General features: G+C 37.8%; 1 protein-coding gene across 2 annotated transcripts in view; it reads right to left on the reverse strand.

The window, feature by feature from the left end:
- Positions 1–2,481: 2,481 nt before the first annotated feature.
- LRRTM4 (leucine rich repeat transmembrane neuronal 4) overlaps positions 2,482–15,270 on the reverse strand; it is a 404,243-nt gene continuing 391,454 nt past the window's right edge. Inside the window, exon 3 of one of the 2 annotated variants that reach the window (XM_014075027.2) lies at positions 2,482–3,886. In XM_014075027.2, coding sequence (XP_013930502.2) covers positions 3,665–3,886 — 222 coding nt within the window. In that variant the 3' untranslated portion in view covers positions 2,482–3,664. The remainder of the gene's footprint in view (positions 3,887–15,270) is intronic. The other variant, XM_087706211.1, reaches the window with a different exon arrangement.

Here is a 15,270-nt window from a genome sequence, read left to right on the forward strand (position 1 = left end):
TAAGGATTGAATAGGGAGAAGGAAGCTTGAACTAAATCTCAGCAAATAGTTTTGGATTCATAGGTCCTTTCCAGAGAAAGTCCTTCTTTGACCCTTGATGGGCTTGTGCTTTCTGACATTGAGCAGCCTTGAAATCTATAGTTCTCTTGCATTCAGAGTTCGTACTTGAACAGCAAGTAGAGGAGGTCATCAAACAGTTGGATCTTGTGAATTGATTGCATGAGGAAAAGGAATTTCTTGGTCACTCATGCTTGTCACCTTTCAATTAGATTGCTAAAATTTGCACTATATGGGATTCCTTGAATTTTCTTGGAGTGCCTTCTTCTCCCTTGTAATATCATTACACAACTTCCAGTCAGCTTCTGATCTTATGTAGCTTTGGCCCTTAATATCTCAGGTTGCTTTCTCTGCTTGCTGAGTGGTATCTAATCCAAGGGGCTTGCTGAGCATCCCAAATATCTGGAAATGGCAACTTCAGGGTCTCCATGATGAAGCCTTCTTAAAGATGGTCTCTTGCTTCTGGAATTGCCTTCCACCAAATATTCAAAGACTTCCTTTTCTATTATATTATTTGAAGGCTCTCCTGCCTGGGATGGAGATGGCTGAGAATTTTGTTCAAATGAGACACATATGGATCATCTTGTTTTTATTTTTAGATTACTCACGTTTTATGGTTTCATATTGTATTCTTGGATATATATATATATATATATATATATATATATATATATATATATATATATATATATATATATATATATATATATATATATATATATATATATATATATATATATATATATATATATATATATATATATATATATATATATATATATATATATATATATATATATATATATATATATATATATATATATATATATATATATATATATACTTAAAGTCACAACCCCTGGTATGCCCAAGTGTGGGAGGAAGGTCACACTTCCACTCTCTGTCATTAGGCTCGTCACAAGAGTCCATCCAGACAGAAACCCAATATTTTTACTGTTGCCTTTGTTATATTTGTGTTTTTATTTGTGCTGATAAATAAATAAAGGAAGACTAGTATAGATCTATTTCAAGCTATTTAGCTCTCATCAGCTAGCCATATCCTTACTGGGATTCGAACCTGTGCTCTATTGCCTCCCAGGCAGGGAGTTAACCATTTGAGCTACAGAGAACGACTCCTTTTATCAGCCAGCCAGGGTGGGAGGTATATACTTAAAGTCACAACCCCTGGTATGCCCAAGTGTGGGAGGAAGGTCACACTTCCACTCTCTGTCATTAGGCTCGTCACAAGAGTCCATCCTGACATTGAGCAGCCTTGAAATCTATAGTTCTCTTGCATTCAGAGTTCGTACTTGAACAGCAAGTAGAGGAGGTCATCAAACAGTTGGATCTTGTGAATTGATTGCATGAGGAAAAGGAATTTCTTGGTCACTCATGCTTGTCACCTTTCAATTAGATTGCTAAAATTTGCACTATATGGGATTCCTTGAATTTTCTTGGAGTGCCTTCTTCTCCCTTGTAATATCATTACACAACTTCCAGTCAGGGTTCTCCAAACTGCACAGAATCTTAGCTAGAGGTTCTCCCGAACCCCTGCAAACCCCCAGCAGCCCACCCCTGAGTTAGGATGATGAAGTAGGAGTTGTTTTGGTTGGGTGACTTGAGCCAACATATATATATATATATAACAAAGGCAACAGTAAAAATATTGGGTTTCTGTCTGGATGGACTCTTGTGACGAGCCTAATGACAGAGAGTGGAAGTGTGACCTTCCTCCCACACTTGGGCATACCAGGGGTTGTGACTTTAAGTATATACCTCCCACCCTGGCTGGCTGATAAAAGGAGTCGTTCTCTGTAGCTCAAATGGTTAACTCCCTGCCTGGGAGGCAATAGAGCACAGGTTCGAATCCCAGTAAGGATATGGCTAGCTGATGAGAGCTAAATAGCTTGAAATAGATCTATACTAGTCTTCCTTTATTTATTTATCAGCACAAATAAAAACACAAATATAACAAAGGCAACAGTAAAAATATTGGGTTTCTGTCTGGATGGACTCTTGTGACGAGCCTAATGACAGAGAGTGGAAGTGTGACCTTCCTCCCACACTTGGGCATACCAGGGGTTGTGACTTTGAGTATATACCTCCCACCCTGGCTGGCTGATAAAAGGAGTCGTTCTCTGTAGCTCAAATGGTTAACTCCCTGCCTGGGAGGCAATAGAGCACAGGTTCGAATCCCAGTAAGGATATGGCTAGCTGATGAGAGCTAAATAGCTTGAAATAGATCTATACTAGTCTTCCTTTATTTATTTATCAGCACAAATAAAAACACATATATATATATATATATATATATATATATATATATATATATATATATATATATATATATATATATAATCTTGTAGATTAAATTATTATAGGTATTACTATATAAAATAGCTAAAGAAAACATTCAATCATTAATTTAGGTGTGGCATCCCAACCACAAAATAATATGTTTATTTTCCTCCATCATTTTTGTTCTTTTATTGATAAAAACTACACAAAAGCTAACTGATCAGAATAATTAATTAAAAATAAATCAAACAATGTTACACATCCTTCCATGATTTCTTTACTTTTCCCTTTTAAAATCACATCTTCCTTCAAATTTCACCGAAGCTTCCTTTTTGTCAGCCCATTTTTAATAATTTTCAACAAGTAGGGTATGTAATGCATATCTCTATAACCAAAGTCCTCCCTTTCCCCTACATTTAGAAGTTCCATGTTCAAGTGTGAGCTCATATTGCATCATTAATCATCCTCCCCTTTTTAAAGAACCCCAAATGTAACAGAAGTGTCAACAATGAATCACAATGAAGATAAGAAAAAAGGAAAAGTCACCCTCCTCGTCGAAAATGTACAGCATGTGTTTTAAATGTACATGCACCCCAAGTTTTGTCAGTTATGCATCTTGGTTCTTTTACAGAATTGTCACTGTCCGTTTGGTTCAATAAATGCCCTATTTGGAATTGGAATTTATAAGACAGATCTTGCATTCTTAGGAAATAAAGAAGTGAGAAAAAATTGATTTGGTATGTTCCAATTTGAAAAGAGGGGGAATGTTAAAGGAAACCTCTAATACTAATAAACAATTATAAAGAAATAATACTTCATTCTGTATTTGGCAGACCCTCCCTCCCTCTCCATTCCTCCTGCACTCCAAAGTGGCATCTGTGGTTCTTTTCCATCAGAACCGTGCAATGTAGAAAAAATCAAATATACAAACACAACTTTTAATCCATCCCTTTATCTTGCTAGAGTGAAATTTAACTTCTTTTTTTTTTCATATAAGAACTCAACAATCTCTTTGTTTGTTTATTTACACCGAGAAGTTTGTTCAACAGTTTAAAACCAAAGGACATTTTGGAATTCACCAATCCGTATGGCCAGGTCACCAGATTGAATTTCCGCAGTGTTCTGTGAGACATCTGCCATTTTGTTCTCTTTCTGTGGTTTTGGGTTGAGAACATTTTCCCACTGGAACGGTTCAAAATGTCTTCTTGCGCCTTTCGCGTCTTGAATCGAAGGGCTGTTTTTCCCTGCAGAGGGGAAAATAAGAAACCTCCCACACATTCTCCTTCATTTTCATTCAGAAGGTGATCCGTCAGTTTGGTATTCTCTCAATGTAAATAGCTGGTGCAGCAGAGCGGGCAATGGTAGCGATGAAGCTGTGATCTCGACTCAGCTCCAAGTTGGTGGTCTCAGCCTGGTCTCGGGAAATAGTATCATATCCCTTATTTACATGGAGAGGCTTATGAGCCTGGCAGTATCCGATCACTGGTTGGTCATAGCCGTAATAGGGCAAAGTCTTCATATGATGAGGGACCTGGGAAGACACATATTAGCATAATTTTAGAAGAAAGTACATATTAAATCTTAGCATCAGAAAGACAGTGTAGGTTGCAACAAGAGTGATTTGAATTATTAAAGGAAAGTCCTTTATTTACCTTGGTGATAGTTCACTAAGCAATTGCTTTTTAAGCTGTTAAAAGTCAAACATTGGTTGAATTAGATGTATAGCTTATGGATTGTTTCTCTATTCCTGCATCTTGGAATTTGAATATTGGTTTTACTCTGGGAAACCATACAGGTACTACAGGCACATTGCTACTAATAAAAACCTGCTGAAGAACAGTTCTAGGAATGAATACTATTTAAGCCACACAAGATTAAAAATAATAACAAAATGGAATAAAGAGAATAGTGTGTTTCTATGAGATATTGGGAATATAGCATTCAAATTAAATGAAAAAGTTTGGCATGAAAATAGCTTATAGAATTAGATATGCTTTCATGGATCTCGAGATTAAATGCTGCAAGCTATGCCAGATTTCTATTTAGCTATCCATCTATCTATCCATTTGATCCCCCCTGCCATCCTATTTCCTAGATTGATTAAAAAAAATGATAAGGCTTCCTGTGCAATTGACATTTAGTTTACCATTTTTAAATTTTATTTAGCAGTTGAATCCCATGGCTATAAGCAGCCAATCATTTTCAGAGAGGGATAACAAATTATCATTAAATAAACTCTTTAAGTTCCAAACTATCCCTTATCTCCTAAGTGATAATGCCTTTCATCAAAATTCCATGTGCAGATTGCAAGAATGAGTAAACCTCTGCTCACAATAGAATCCCTTATTCAATCAGGCTTGAAATTTTGGCCTTGGACAATCTGAAACTACTCCACCTATGGTCTGACCTAATCAAAGTACACAAAATTGTTTGCTACAATGTCCTACCTGTCAACGGCCACTTTAGCTTTAACCTCAATAATACATGGGCAAATAATAGATACAAACTCAAGGTAAACTGCTCCAAACTCGACTGCAGAAAATACGACTTCAGCAACAGAGTGGTCAATGCCTGGAATGCACTACCTCAGTGGTTCCCAAACTTGGCAACTTTAAGACTTGTGGACTTCAACTCCCAGAATTCTCCAGCTAGCTCTTCTGGCTGGAGAACTCTGGGAGTTGAAGTCCACAAGTCTTAAAGTTGCCAAGTTTGGGAACCACTGCACTACCTGATTCTGTTGTTGTATCCTCAAACCCCCATAGCTTCAACCTTAAACTGTCTACTGTGGACCTACTGTCCCATTTATTTATACTGATTTCTTTTGTTCTTGCCCATGTTTATACTCATACCTATTATCTTGTACATGTTTGACAAATTAAATAAAATAAAAATAAACAAATCAGGGGTGTCAACAGAGGTTAAATTTCAAGATGGCAGCCAAAACAATATGATTGAAACTTCCTTGTTGAAAAGAAAGGGACAGAGCTTTGATTGAATAGTTGTGGCTGACATGTTGACTTGTTCAGTGTCTCCTGTGTATGTCCCTGCTCTAATTAATAGTATAAACCAATGGGTGTTGTGTTTAGTTCAGAAATTGAGTCACCACCACTCCATTTCATCACCCTCAAACAAAACTCAGCAGTATAGCAGATATTAACCAGATAGGCATAGTATATTGTGACTTTGTTTTTTCCTCCAAATTGGAGATAAAAGCTTCTGAATCATAACATTAAATCTAAATGTATTCTGAATTGTTGTTGCTCCATTAAATTGCATTTTCAGTAAATTTTTTTCAACTTCTCTTCCGAAGTTTTTTTTTTTAATCCTTTCAAACCCTATTTGTTTTTCAAGAAAACAAAGTGAAGACTTTCAAAACATGGGAAACTGTTTTTAAGAAAGAAAGAGGAATGTTTGTCAGAGAAACAAACCTCAGGCGCCAAACAGTATTGTGAATGATTCAGAGATTGTCTGTGAAAATTAGCCAAACACAAGGCGCAATCTGAAATAGCACCAAATTTATTTTGTTTACAGCACTTATATAGCCTGCCCGCCAGCCAGCCTTCCCAGGTAGGCCAGACAGAAATATGAGCTATTTCTACCTGATTGTATTATCAGAATCTTAATAGCCTGCGAATTGGAGGGGGGTCCTTTCTAAGGCTCTTTTTCATTTGTCTTACTATTCCTTAGGCAGCATGCCCCCCCCACCCTCCATCACCTAAGATAATTCCAACATACCATTATACTATCCATCTCACACAAGCCACTCTGGGTCAAAGTTGACAGGATGTGCTACCCTGACCCCCCCCTACACACACACACACACACACACACACACACACACACACACACACACACAAACAAATGGCAAGAGTCCTACAGGTGTTTATTCACCCCCCCAAAAAAAAACAGGTTATCACCCCTGTTGCACAGGTCCAGATTCCAAGCTCAATACAGCAACAGTCACTGCGTAACTGAGTCCAATGGGCACACACAGTCTAAGAAAGCAGTCCAGGAGTCAAAGAAACCAGGATACATGGCACAAGCACACAAGGCACAGAATTGGGCATGTTGCTCCAGCAACACTCAAGTCCTCAGGGCCCAGTTAAGTAGGCAATGCTAATGCAGCTCTTCATGAAAGGCCAGATTGCCTTCTTATGAGTAGTCAACTGACCAACATTGTTTGCCTCTCTCCTCTCTGCTCTACATATCCGTGGATTAGGAGGAGGTGTGGATTCCACCTTCTCATTGCTAACAGGCATCTTAACTACTTCCTGTTCTTGCCTGGGGCCTCCTGGTCAACTTGCTGCAGCTGTGGCTCACCTCCATCAGCCTCAACTAGTAGCCTGTCTGATTGATCCAACTGAGGCTGGATCACCAGGCTAGCATTCTCCTCATCAGCTAGCATTCCTGAGCAATACTCAGTGCCACACTTTGCTCTGCAAACTCACCCTCCTCCTCTGAACTTGCATCTGGAGAGAGGTGGGCCAATCTGATGATCAAAAACAAATAACTCTCCCAACATTACCCCTTAGATAAACTATTGACTACCCTTAGTAACTGCACCCTGATCCAAATGCCAGCTCCAAATGCCAGATCAATTCCATTATTGACTAATCACAAGTTGTTTATGATTTTAGCTGAAAGACTGAAAATAATTTTGCAAGGATTTGTTCATGATGATCAATGTGGGTTATTACTTAAAAGGTAAAGGATAATGTTAGAACTGTGTTGGGTATGTTGGAATATTTGGAACTAATAATGAACAAGTCTCATTGATCTTTTTACATGCAGAGAAGGCTTTTGACCATTTGAATTAGACCTTTTTTGTTTGAGATTTGGAAGATACGAATTTTGAGGAGAACTTAAGAAAATGAATAGGATTGATTTAAACTTCACAGAAAGCAGAAATAATTGTTAATGGAGATCTAACAAACATTGTGAGATACAGAAAAGAACAAGTCAGGGATGCTCACTCTTTGTTCCTTTTAGTTCTTGAAATATTGACTAGAGGCACAAGGCAAGATGAGAAGATTGTGAGCATGAATATTAAAAAGAGACATGTAACTTAAGAGTTTTTGTAGATGTCTTGGTGTTAGTTTTGGAAGATTTAAAGGGAACTGAGTTATTAATGGTAAATTTTTTAAAAATGGTGCATTGACAGGTTTTAAGATGAATAAACAGAAGACAAAGATGTTAAAAAATATAACAGTTCAAGATCAAAGATAATTGAGGAATAAAATGGTTCTATTATTGAGAAGGTGGTTAAATATTTGGGTATTACTAATACATGATGAACCGTATGTTATTTGAAAACAATTGTGTTAATACATGAAATGAAGTTTTAAAAGTTACGTTAAATATAACTGTCATGTTGGGGAGAATTTGTATGATGAATGTTTTACATAGAATGTTATTTTTGTTTCAGACAATACCTGTTTTGACAACTGATGCACCATTTAAACAATGGCAGAATGATATATCTAAGATACATGGTATAAGATATAAAGGAAAGTGTGGAGGTTTAGATCTACTTGATCTGTAACAGCAAAATTTTCTAAGAAACAGATCTTTCAATTTGCCACAAAATACTTAGAGATGCTTCCTCAATTAAAGGAGCTAATACAATGATTATATAAATAAATATTAACAGCTTATAACCTCCTTATCTTCTAGAAGCATGGGGTGATATATTGTTCTACCTCTTTAATTTACCCTCTGACTATTAAGAATCTTGGGGTTTCTTCATGACAACAATTCTTAATAGGTAGACATTGTGCTGTTTTTCCCAGATAGATATTAAATCTAATTTCAGGTGAAGCTCTTAACCTTACAGACTATTACTTAGAGAAGTAACAATCAATAAGTCCATTAGTGTGGAATGAAGAGATATAATTACTGCAGCCTTCAGGGAACTTGTTGAATGCAGTAGTTATATCAAGAATGATGTTCTTGAAGGATGCTCTTAATCATAAAGATACCATCATCACTATTCTCTAAATTTTTATTCTTTGGAAAGAAACAAAATATGTTTGGTAGCAAATTGATCATTGAACCATTAGTTGGTGTGTCTTTATGGATTAATCCTTGGACAGGAGGACTTCATTGTTCCTAAATTTACCTAGTTCCATAAAAACTTCTTCAATGAGAATTTTAACTTCTTTATTGGTCCCAATCACCTCTTTCTCTCCAACATACTGTAACTCAAGTAGAACCTTAGTCAACTAAAGAGCCAAAATAATATTGTGGATTTGTAGAATTTTGGTAATCTAAATAGAGATACTGTCAGGACAAATGGTTCTAGCTAACAGCAGGGCACTTACGCAATATGAAATCTAGTGCACAACACTGCATGTGTAGAACAAGTCTTGCTTTTCTGCTTTCAGTGTGTTTGCACAGAATAGGAGTGTACTGCTATACTGCTTCTTCATAGAGAAGTGTATCAGGAACAGTCACAACAGCTGTGACCAGTTTTCATCATTCTTTGCAAACAGCTAATTGCATTTGCCTTGATTTGGACTGCAGTACAGGGGCAGGTCATAGAAAGGTGACCTTCAAAATAACATGCTCTGTTCTAACTGATGGAAAGGCAATGGTGCCATTTCTTTGTTGTACGCTTGATGCTTAGGACCTGGTTGTGGGAGATGACAATTGCTTTTTTGAGTGGGGAATATGCTCCCCTTTGCTTAAAGGAGGCAGTTATATGACTCCTGTTGAAACATTTTCTGTCCCAAAGGATCCAGAAGATCATTAGAATCAATCTCTAACTCTCCATTCTGCAATAAAGTGATTGAGAAGATCACCTTCCAGTGTGATGAATGATCTATACCAGAAGCTAAATGGAGGACCACAAATTGTCTCTTGAAGCACTCTTTTGCAGGGGTTCTGATCCTTCTGGCCAGGATGCACCCCAGAAGGTGCTTGAGGGATTAGTGTTTATAACCTAGATGTTGTCACTCAGGGTTCCATCAGCCTTAATGCAATTTAACATCTGCATGGAACATCTATGATCATTTGGAGCTTGGAATGGGGTGTCATCAGTATACCATTCAGTGGTGGGATTCAAATTATTTTACTACTGGTTCTGTGGGTGTGACTTTGTGGGTGTGGCTTTGTGGGCATGGCAGGGGAAGGATACTTTTCTCCCCACTCCTGGGGGGGGGGGAAGGTTACTGCAAAATCCTTATTCTCTCCCCATCCCACTAACCTGCTTTCCAGCTCCATTTTCCTGTTCAGGGCAACAAAAGAAGATCAACTGGGAGGCTGGGAGGCAGTGGGGGCGGGGCCAGCCAATTTGCCGGTTCTCCGAACTACTCAACATTTCTGCTACCGGTTCTCCAGAACCTGTCAGAACTGGCTGAATGCCACCTCTGATACAAAATGAACTCAGCTCTACTGCTTATCATCTAATCCCAAGAAGCTTTGAATATCGCTTAAATGTGAAATATGAAAAAGAATAAGGAAGAACATTAAATTAAATCAAGACAAGATGGAGATGCTGTTAATAAGGAGAATACTGGACCCAGAGACAGAAGTAAAGACTATTTGGATGATATTAGACCCTTCTAATTCTAGTCCAACCTTTTAACTAAAGTAATTTTTCCTATAGTTTTGCAACTGATACTTGTTTATCACTAGTTACATGCATGTTGTGAAAATATCAGTGTTTCTGCTGAGGTGGGATAGAAGGAGGTGACTTGGATTGCTTACAAAAGAAGTCAAATTATATATTTCAGGGAAGGATACCAAAGCTGAGAATCCTATGCTATACTTAAGTTTTCCTTTCTTAGTGAAAGATTATTGTCTTTGTGCGTGTATGCTCGTATATGGGTTTTCATTTGATCTAGCATTGTTTGCCTATTGCAAAAATAAATCTCTGTTGAATAAGAAAGATGACATGCTATTTATCACCAGACTGTAATCTTATTCATATTATCTGCATTTAGCTTCTTCCAAACAAATTATATGCCCACAACTTGTATCACATCTAATAATATCCAGTTAAATATATGGTTCATTTATTTAATGTGGTGGAACGAATGTAAGACAATTTGAAAATATTTTCTCATGTCTCTGGTAGAGAAAAGCAAAAAAAAAAAAAAGTATACACACATTTATCCAAACATCCAGAGGTAGCATTTCAACAGACACTATAACAATGCATTATGTTTTCTTTCAAATTCCAGTTTAATGCCAATTCTGAGGATGAAATGTTGCAAATCATCGTAAAATACTGTAATCATATGCACATTTATCTAAGAGTAGATCCCATTGATCTGAGCAACTTACTTAGAGGGGGGGGAGGGCAAAAAGAGACAGAGATCCTGTTCAAGGATTTAAGTGAAATACTATCTATTCTTTTGTACCAAGGTTAACTTTATTAACTGAGGAACTGAGTGGTTAGATTACCATTTCTGGGATTTGTTAAGAATTTTGGTCTAATTGTTTGGATTAATTAGCTCATGTTTAGATCTGAAGTTTTCACTTCTGTAGAGCTTGCTACTAAAGAGCCGAGGTGGCACAGTGGTTAGGGTACAGTACTGCAGGCCACTTCAGCTGACTGTGATCTGCAGTTCAGCGGTTCAAATCTCACCGGCTCAAGGCCTTCCATCCTTCTGAGGTGGGTGAAATGAGGACCCAGACTGTGGGGGCAAGTTGCTGACGCAATTTGCTAAAAAATTTGTAAACCGCTTAGAGAGGGCTGAAAGCCCTATTAAGCAGTATAGAAGTCTAATAATAAATAAAATAAATGGTAGAAACCTTACAGTTTTGATAGTGTATGTTACAAGAGAGAATGATTCAAATTGTGGAGGGGGGAGGTAAAATTATTTGCTAGAGTTGGCAACCTGTTCTGGGACAACTTGTTGGCAACCTCTAAACCAACTAACTTGTAAACATTTGTAATGCTGGCAACCAGAAACTAAATGTTTGTAGACAAAGGCACTAGAAAATAAGTAAAGTAATTATTTGTGTTAAAAACCACATTTTCCTTAAATTTCCTCAAAAGCTGTGGCATGCACATAAGAGCCGAGCTCTTTGCATAAGAGCCGAGGTGGCACAGTGGTTAAATGTAGCACTGCAGGTTACTTCAGCTGAGTGCAGTTCGGCAGTTCGGCTGTTCAAATCTCACCGGCTCAGGGTTGACTCAGCCTTCCATCCTTCCGAGGTGGGTAAAATGAGGACCTGGATTGTTGTTGGGGGCAATATGCTGACTCTGTAAACCACTTAGAGAGGGCTGAAAGTCCTATGAAGCGGTATATAAGTCTAACTGCTATTGCTATTGCTATGCACACATTTTTTTTGTAGAAAATAATGGATTATTTCAAAAGTTTTTTTTTTCAAATTTTAATTTTTTTATTTCCATTCCATTCTATACAATCACATGTTTACTGTGCATAACCGGGGCATATAACATTGAATAATAAACACAGCCCTCGCTTATATAGAAAATGCCCTCTACAATACAAACCCAATATACCTCCTTGATCCACCATACACCCTCTTTCAACCCCCTCCAACTTTCATTCTTCCTTCTTACATACCCCTCTACTACCTACCATTTCAAAAGTTTTTAATGTTATCTTAAAAGTTGAATGCCTATAGCTCAGGGGTGTCAAACTGGTGGCCCACAGGCTGGATGCATCATACATAGACCATACCCACCCCAGTTCCACAAAGGGAAAAAAAACATTGTGAAACGTCACGTGATGGCAACACGACCCTGTGAGTTTGACACCCATGCTGTAGATGAAAAGCAAAAATAAAGCTACAAGCCAAGATGATACATACACTTCATTTTTTTCTTCTTCTTTACCTATGTACTATTTTTCTAAAAGAAAGAGAGAAAAGAACCGCTTTCTTTTTTAAGACATTGTACAAAGATGGGATTAATCGAAGATAAACTCTTGTTGTCTTTTCCAGGTAATGTTTCCCTTTTGGAGTGATCTTAACTCCTATCTCATGTTCCACAAATATCCTTATCACAATAGGCCACCTGTTTATCAGGTACGTAGTTGGTTGAATGATGTGTCAAAGTCTATCTTGCACCTTCTAAACTTCCTTTGCTTAAAAAAAAAAACAACCCTTCACGTTACACCAATGTTGTAATCAACTTGGAGATTTCTTTTGAACTTCTCTTGAACATGTTTGTGTGATGAATTTATAACTGGAGATGGGTTGCTTTTACTCGTTCCATGTCTTTCCATCATAGTGAAGTCCCCCTAACTACTCCCTAATGTTCTGACAAAGCACCATGGGATGAGCCCTCTTCTGATAACAGAACTGAAACATATTAATCTGGGGATGTTGTAGATCACTGAAGAGATGCCACAAATTGAAAGGCAGAATATTCAAATGCAGTATTCCCAGGGGCTGACATATAATTAAAGAATTGCAAGAACACCACATCTCATCCATGAAAATTTCATCAATATTCTCTTTCCTTTGAAAAATATTTGGAAAGGCAGGTCTCTTTCATCAAAATGAATGTGAACTGACAAAAAAAAATGCAGATGAATATTTCTGCATGGAATTAAAAGAGAACAACCCCCAGTGCTTCTGTACAAAAAAAAAAAGGTCATTTCTTAGTAAAACACCTCTTTTAAATGTTTGCATAGAAGAACTATCAAAATCTGAAACTGACCTGTTCTTCCTACCAGCAGCTGTAATGAAAGACCACAATGGTTACAAGTGAATTCTTCCCTAACAGAAAACGTTTCACTCCAAAGAAGGACAAAAGTGGTAACTGATTATGATGATGACATCAAAAACAACTGCCTAGACAATGTGTACGAAGAACAGCTAATCATCATCAGCAGGTGTATGTTTGTGTTTTATTTTTAGAGTTATAATGTACACAGAAGATGGCATTTCATTTTGTTGTACAAGGTGCAATGACAATAAAGCAAACTCACTAACTAAATGTGAAAAAAAGAAGAAGGAAAAGGAGGCGGCAGTTACATGTGGCAAGGGACAGCTCCTCAAATCCAGTTTGTAATTTCTGTTGCAGAATTAAGTTCTTTTGATGTTTCTTTCCAATTGTTTTCACCATGACAAAAAATCTTCACTCAAATGGATTGATTAAAAAAATGCAATAAAAATAAGGTGAACAAAACATTGGTATTTATTAATTTATATCCTGCCTTTATTATTTTTACAAATCACTCAAGGCAGTGAACATATCAAAAACCGCCCTTCCTTCTGTTTTCCCCACCACAACTCTGTGAGGTAAGGTGGGCTGCAAGAGAGTGACTGGCCTGGGGTCATCCAGATGGCTTTCATGGCGGTGGTGGGACTTGAACTCATGGTCTCTTGCTTTCTAGCCTGGTGTCTTAACCACTGGATCAAGCTCTCATTGCCTATATCCTTAAATACATTGTATATTCTGCAAACGTTGCTCCCCCACCACTTCTCAAACCCTGAACAGAACAGATCTTGGAATCAGATTAGACTAACAACATATGTGTGTGTGTGTGTGTGTGTGTGTGTGTGTGTCTGTCTGTCTGTCTGTCTGTGTGGTATTTGTGTTGATAAATAAATAAAGGGAGACTAGTATAGATCTATTTCAAGCTATTTAGCTCTCATCAGCTAGCCATACCCTTACTGGGATTCGAACCTGGGCTGTATTACAGTAGGCAGTAGGCTTCCTTCCATATTTGGGCATACCAGGGGTTGTGACACTAATACATATATATATAAAATTTCCACCTTCCATTTCTTTCAGCCTTTTCCTCTAATGTAGTATCCACTGTTGAATAGGAACCACTAAGCTAGTTGAACATAAATAATAGAAAGTACAGAGAAGTGCTTCTCTTAACTAAAATACTTTAGTGTGTCACTGTTCAGAAAAACTTATAGAAGTAACAATGTTCAGTTAGCTCCTTGTAGTTTAAAAAAAGAAAAGAAGAGAAATATGCATGATTGGGCAAATGCATTCAAAATTTCATCCTGCTGAAGAGATTTCCTTTTTTTATCCTGGGTGGATATTGGTCTCATTAGCTCTTGAGAGAGTTAGACTCTCATGGAGAGACAGTAACTCAACTGTTTCAGACAAGTTAAATGATGACTCGCAGATAAGGAAGAGAAGTTGCATTCCTTCAAAAGCAAAGTCTGTATGTGTATCATCTCATTTCACAAGAAGGAGCATCTCCTCACTCCTCTCTTTGGATAGTTCAGATAAGGCAGCATTTCTTAACCTAGGTTGCATGGAATTCAACTCCAAGAATTCCTCAGCCAGCCTGTAGTAGCACATAGATGAATGAAGCGTTAAGGTGTCATGTAAAGTGTCATGAACAGTTAACCAATTTCACAAACATTCGTACATTCTTAACGTTTAAAAAAATGGTGCATTGGTTTACAAGAATAAGTTACAACATCTGAAAATTTTTTGACAATGTCCCAGTGGTGGGTTGCAGGTGGTACGCCCCGAAATGGGCGTACCGGAGCCTGCCCGGAGCACTGGGTACCATTCCGGTATGGTGCTCCGGAGGGGCCACCTACATGCCCGAGCTCCTTACCTGTCCTTTAAGCCATTGACACTTCCGTGCATGTGCATGGCACGTATGGTGCCTGCGCGATGCTCTACCGAGCCGCTGGAACATTGAGGAGGCTTGCGGAAGTGTCACAGGCAATTACAATGCACGTGCACGGTGCATGTATCCAGGGGGGTGACGCTGGGCCCATTCCAACCGTATCGGTTGGAACAGGATCTGGAACCCACCACTGCAATGTCCATAATCCCTTGTTTTGCTTTTATAATTCTTCTAAACAGCTTTTAAACAGTTCTATTAAATAGGTTGTGTACAAATTAAAAGGAAGGGCACAACCAATATTAGAAAATAAATGATACATTTTTCTCTTTGCCTTAATCATATTCCATAGGTCTTTTGTCTATCAGAGATCAAGCAAGCAGAAAATTAA

Source organism: Thamnophis sirtalis, unplaced genomic scaffold (assembly GCF_051295495.1).
Source record: "Thamnophis sirtalis isolate CommonGarterSnake01/CBP01778 unplaced genomic scaffold, rThaSir2_p1.2 scaffold_2, whole genome shotgun sequence".
Lineage (NCBI taxonomy): Eukaryota > Metazoa > Chordata > Lepidosauria > Squamata > Natricidae > Thamnophis > Thamnophis sirtalis.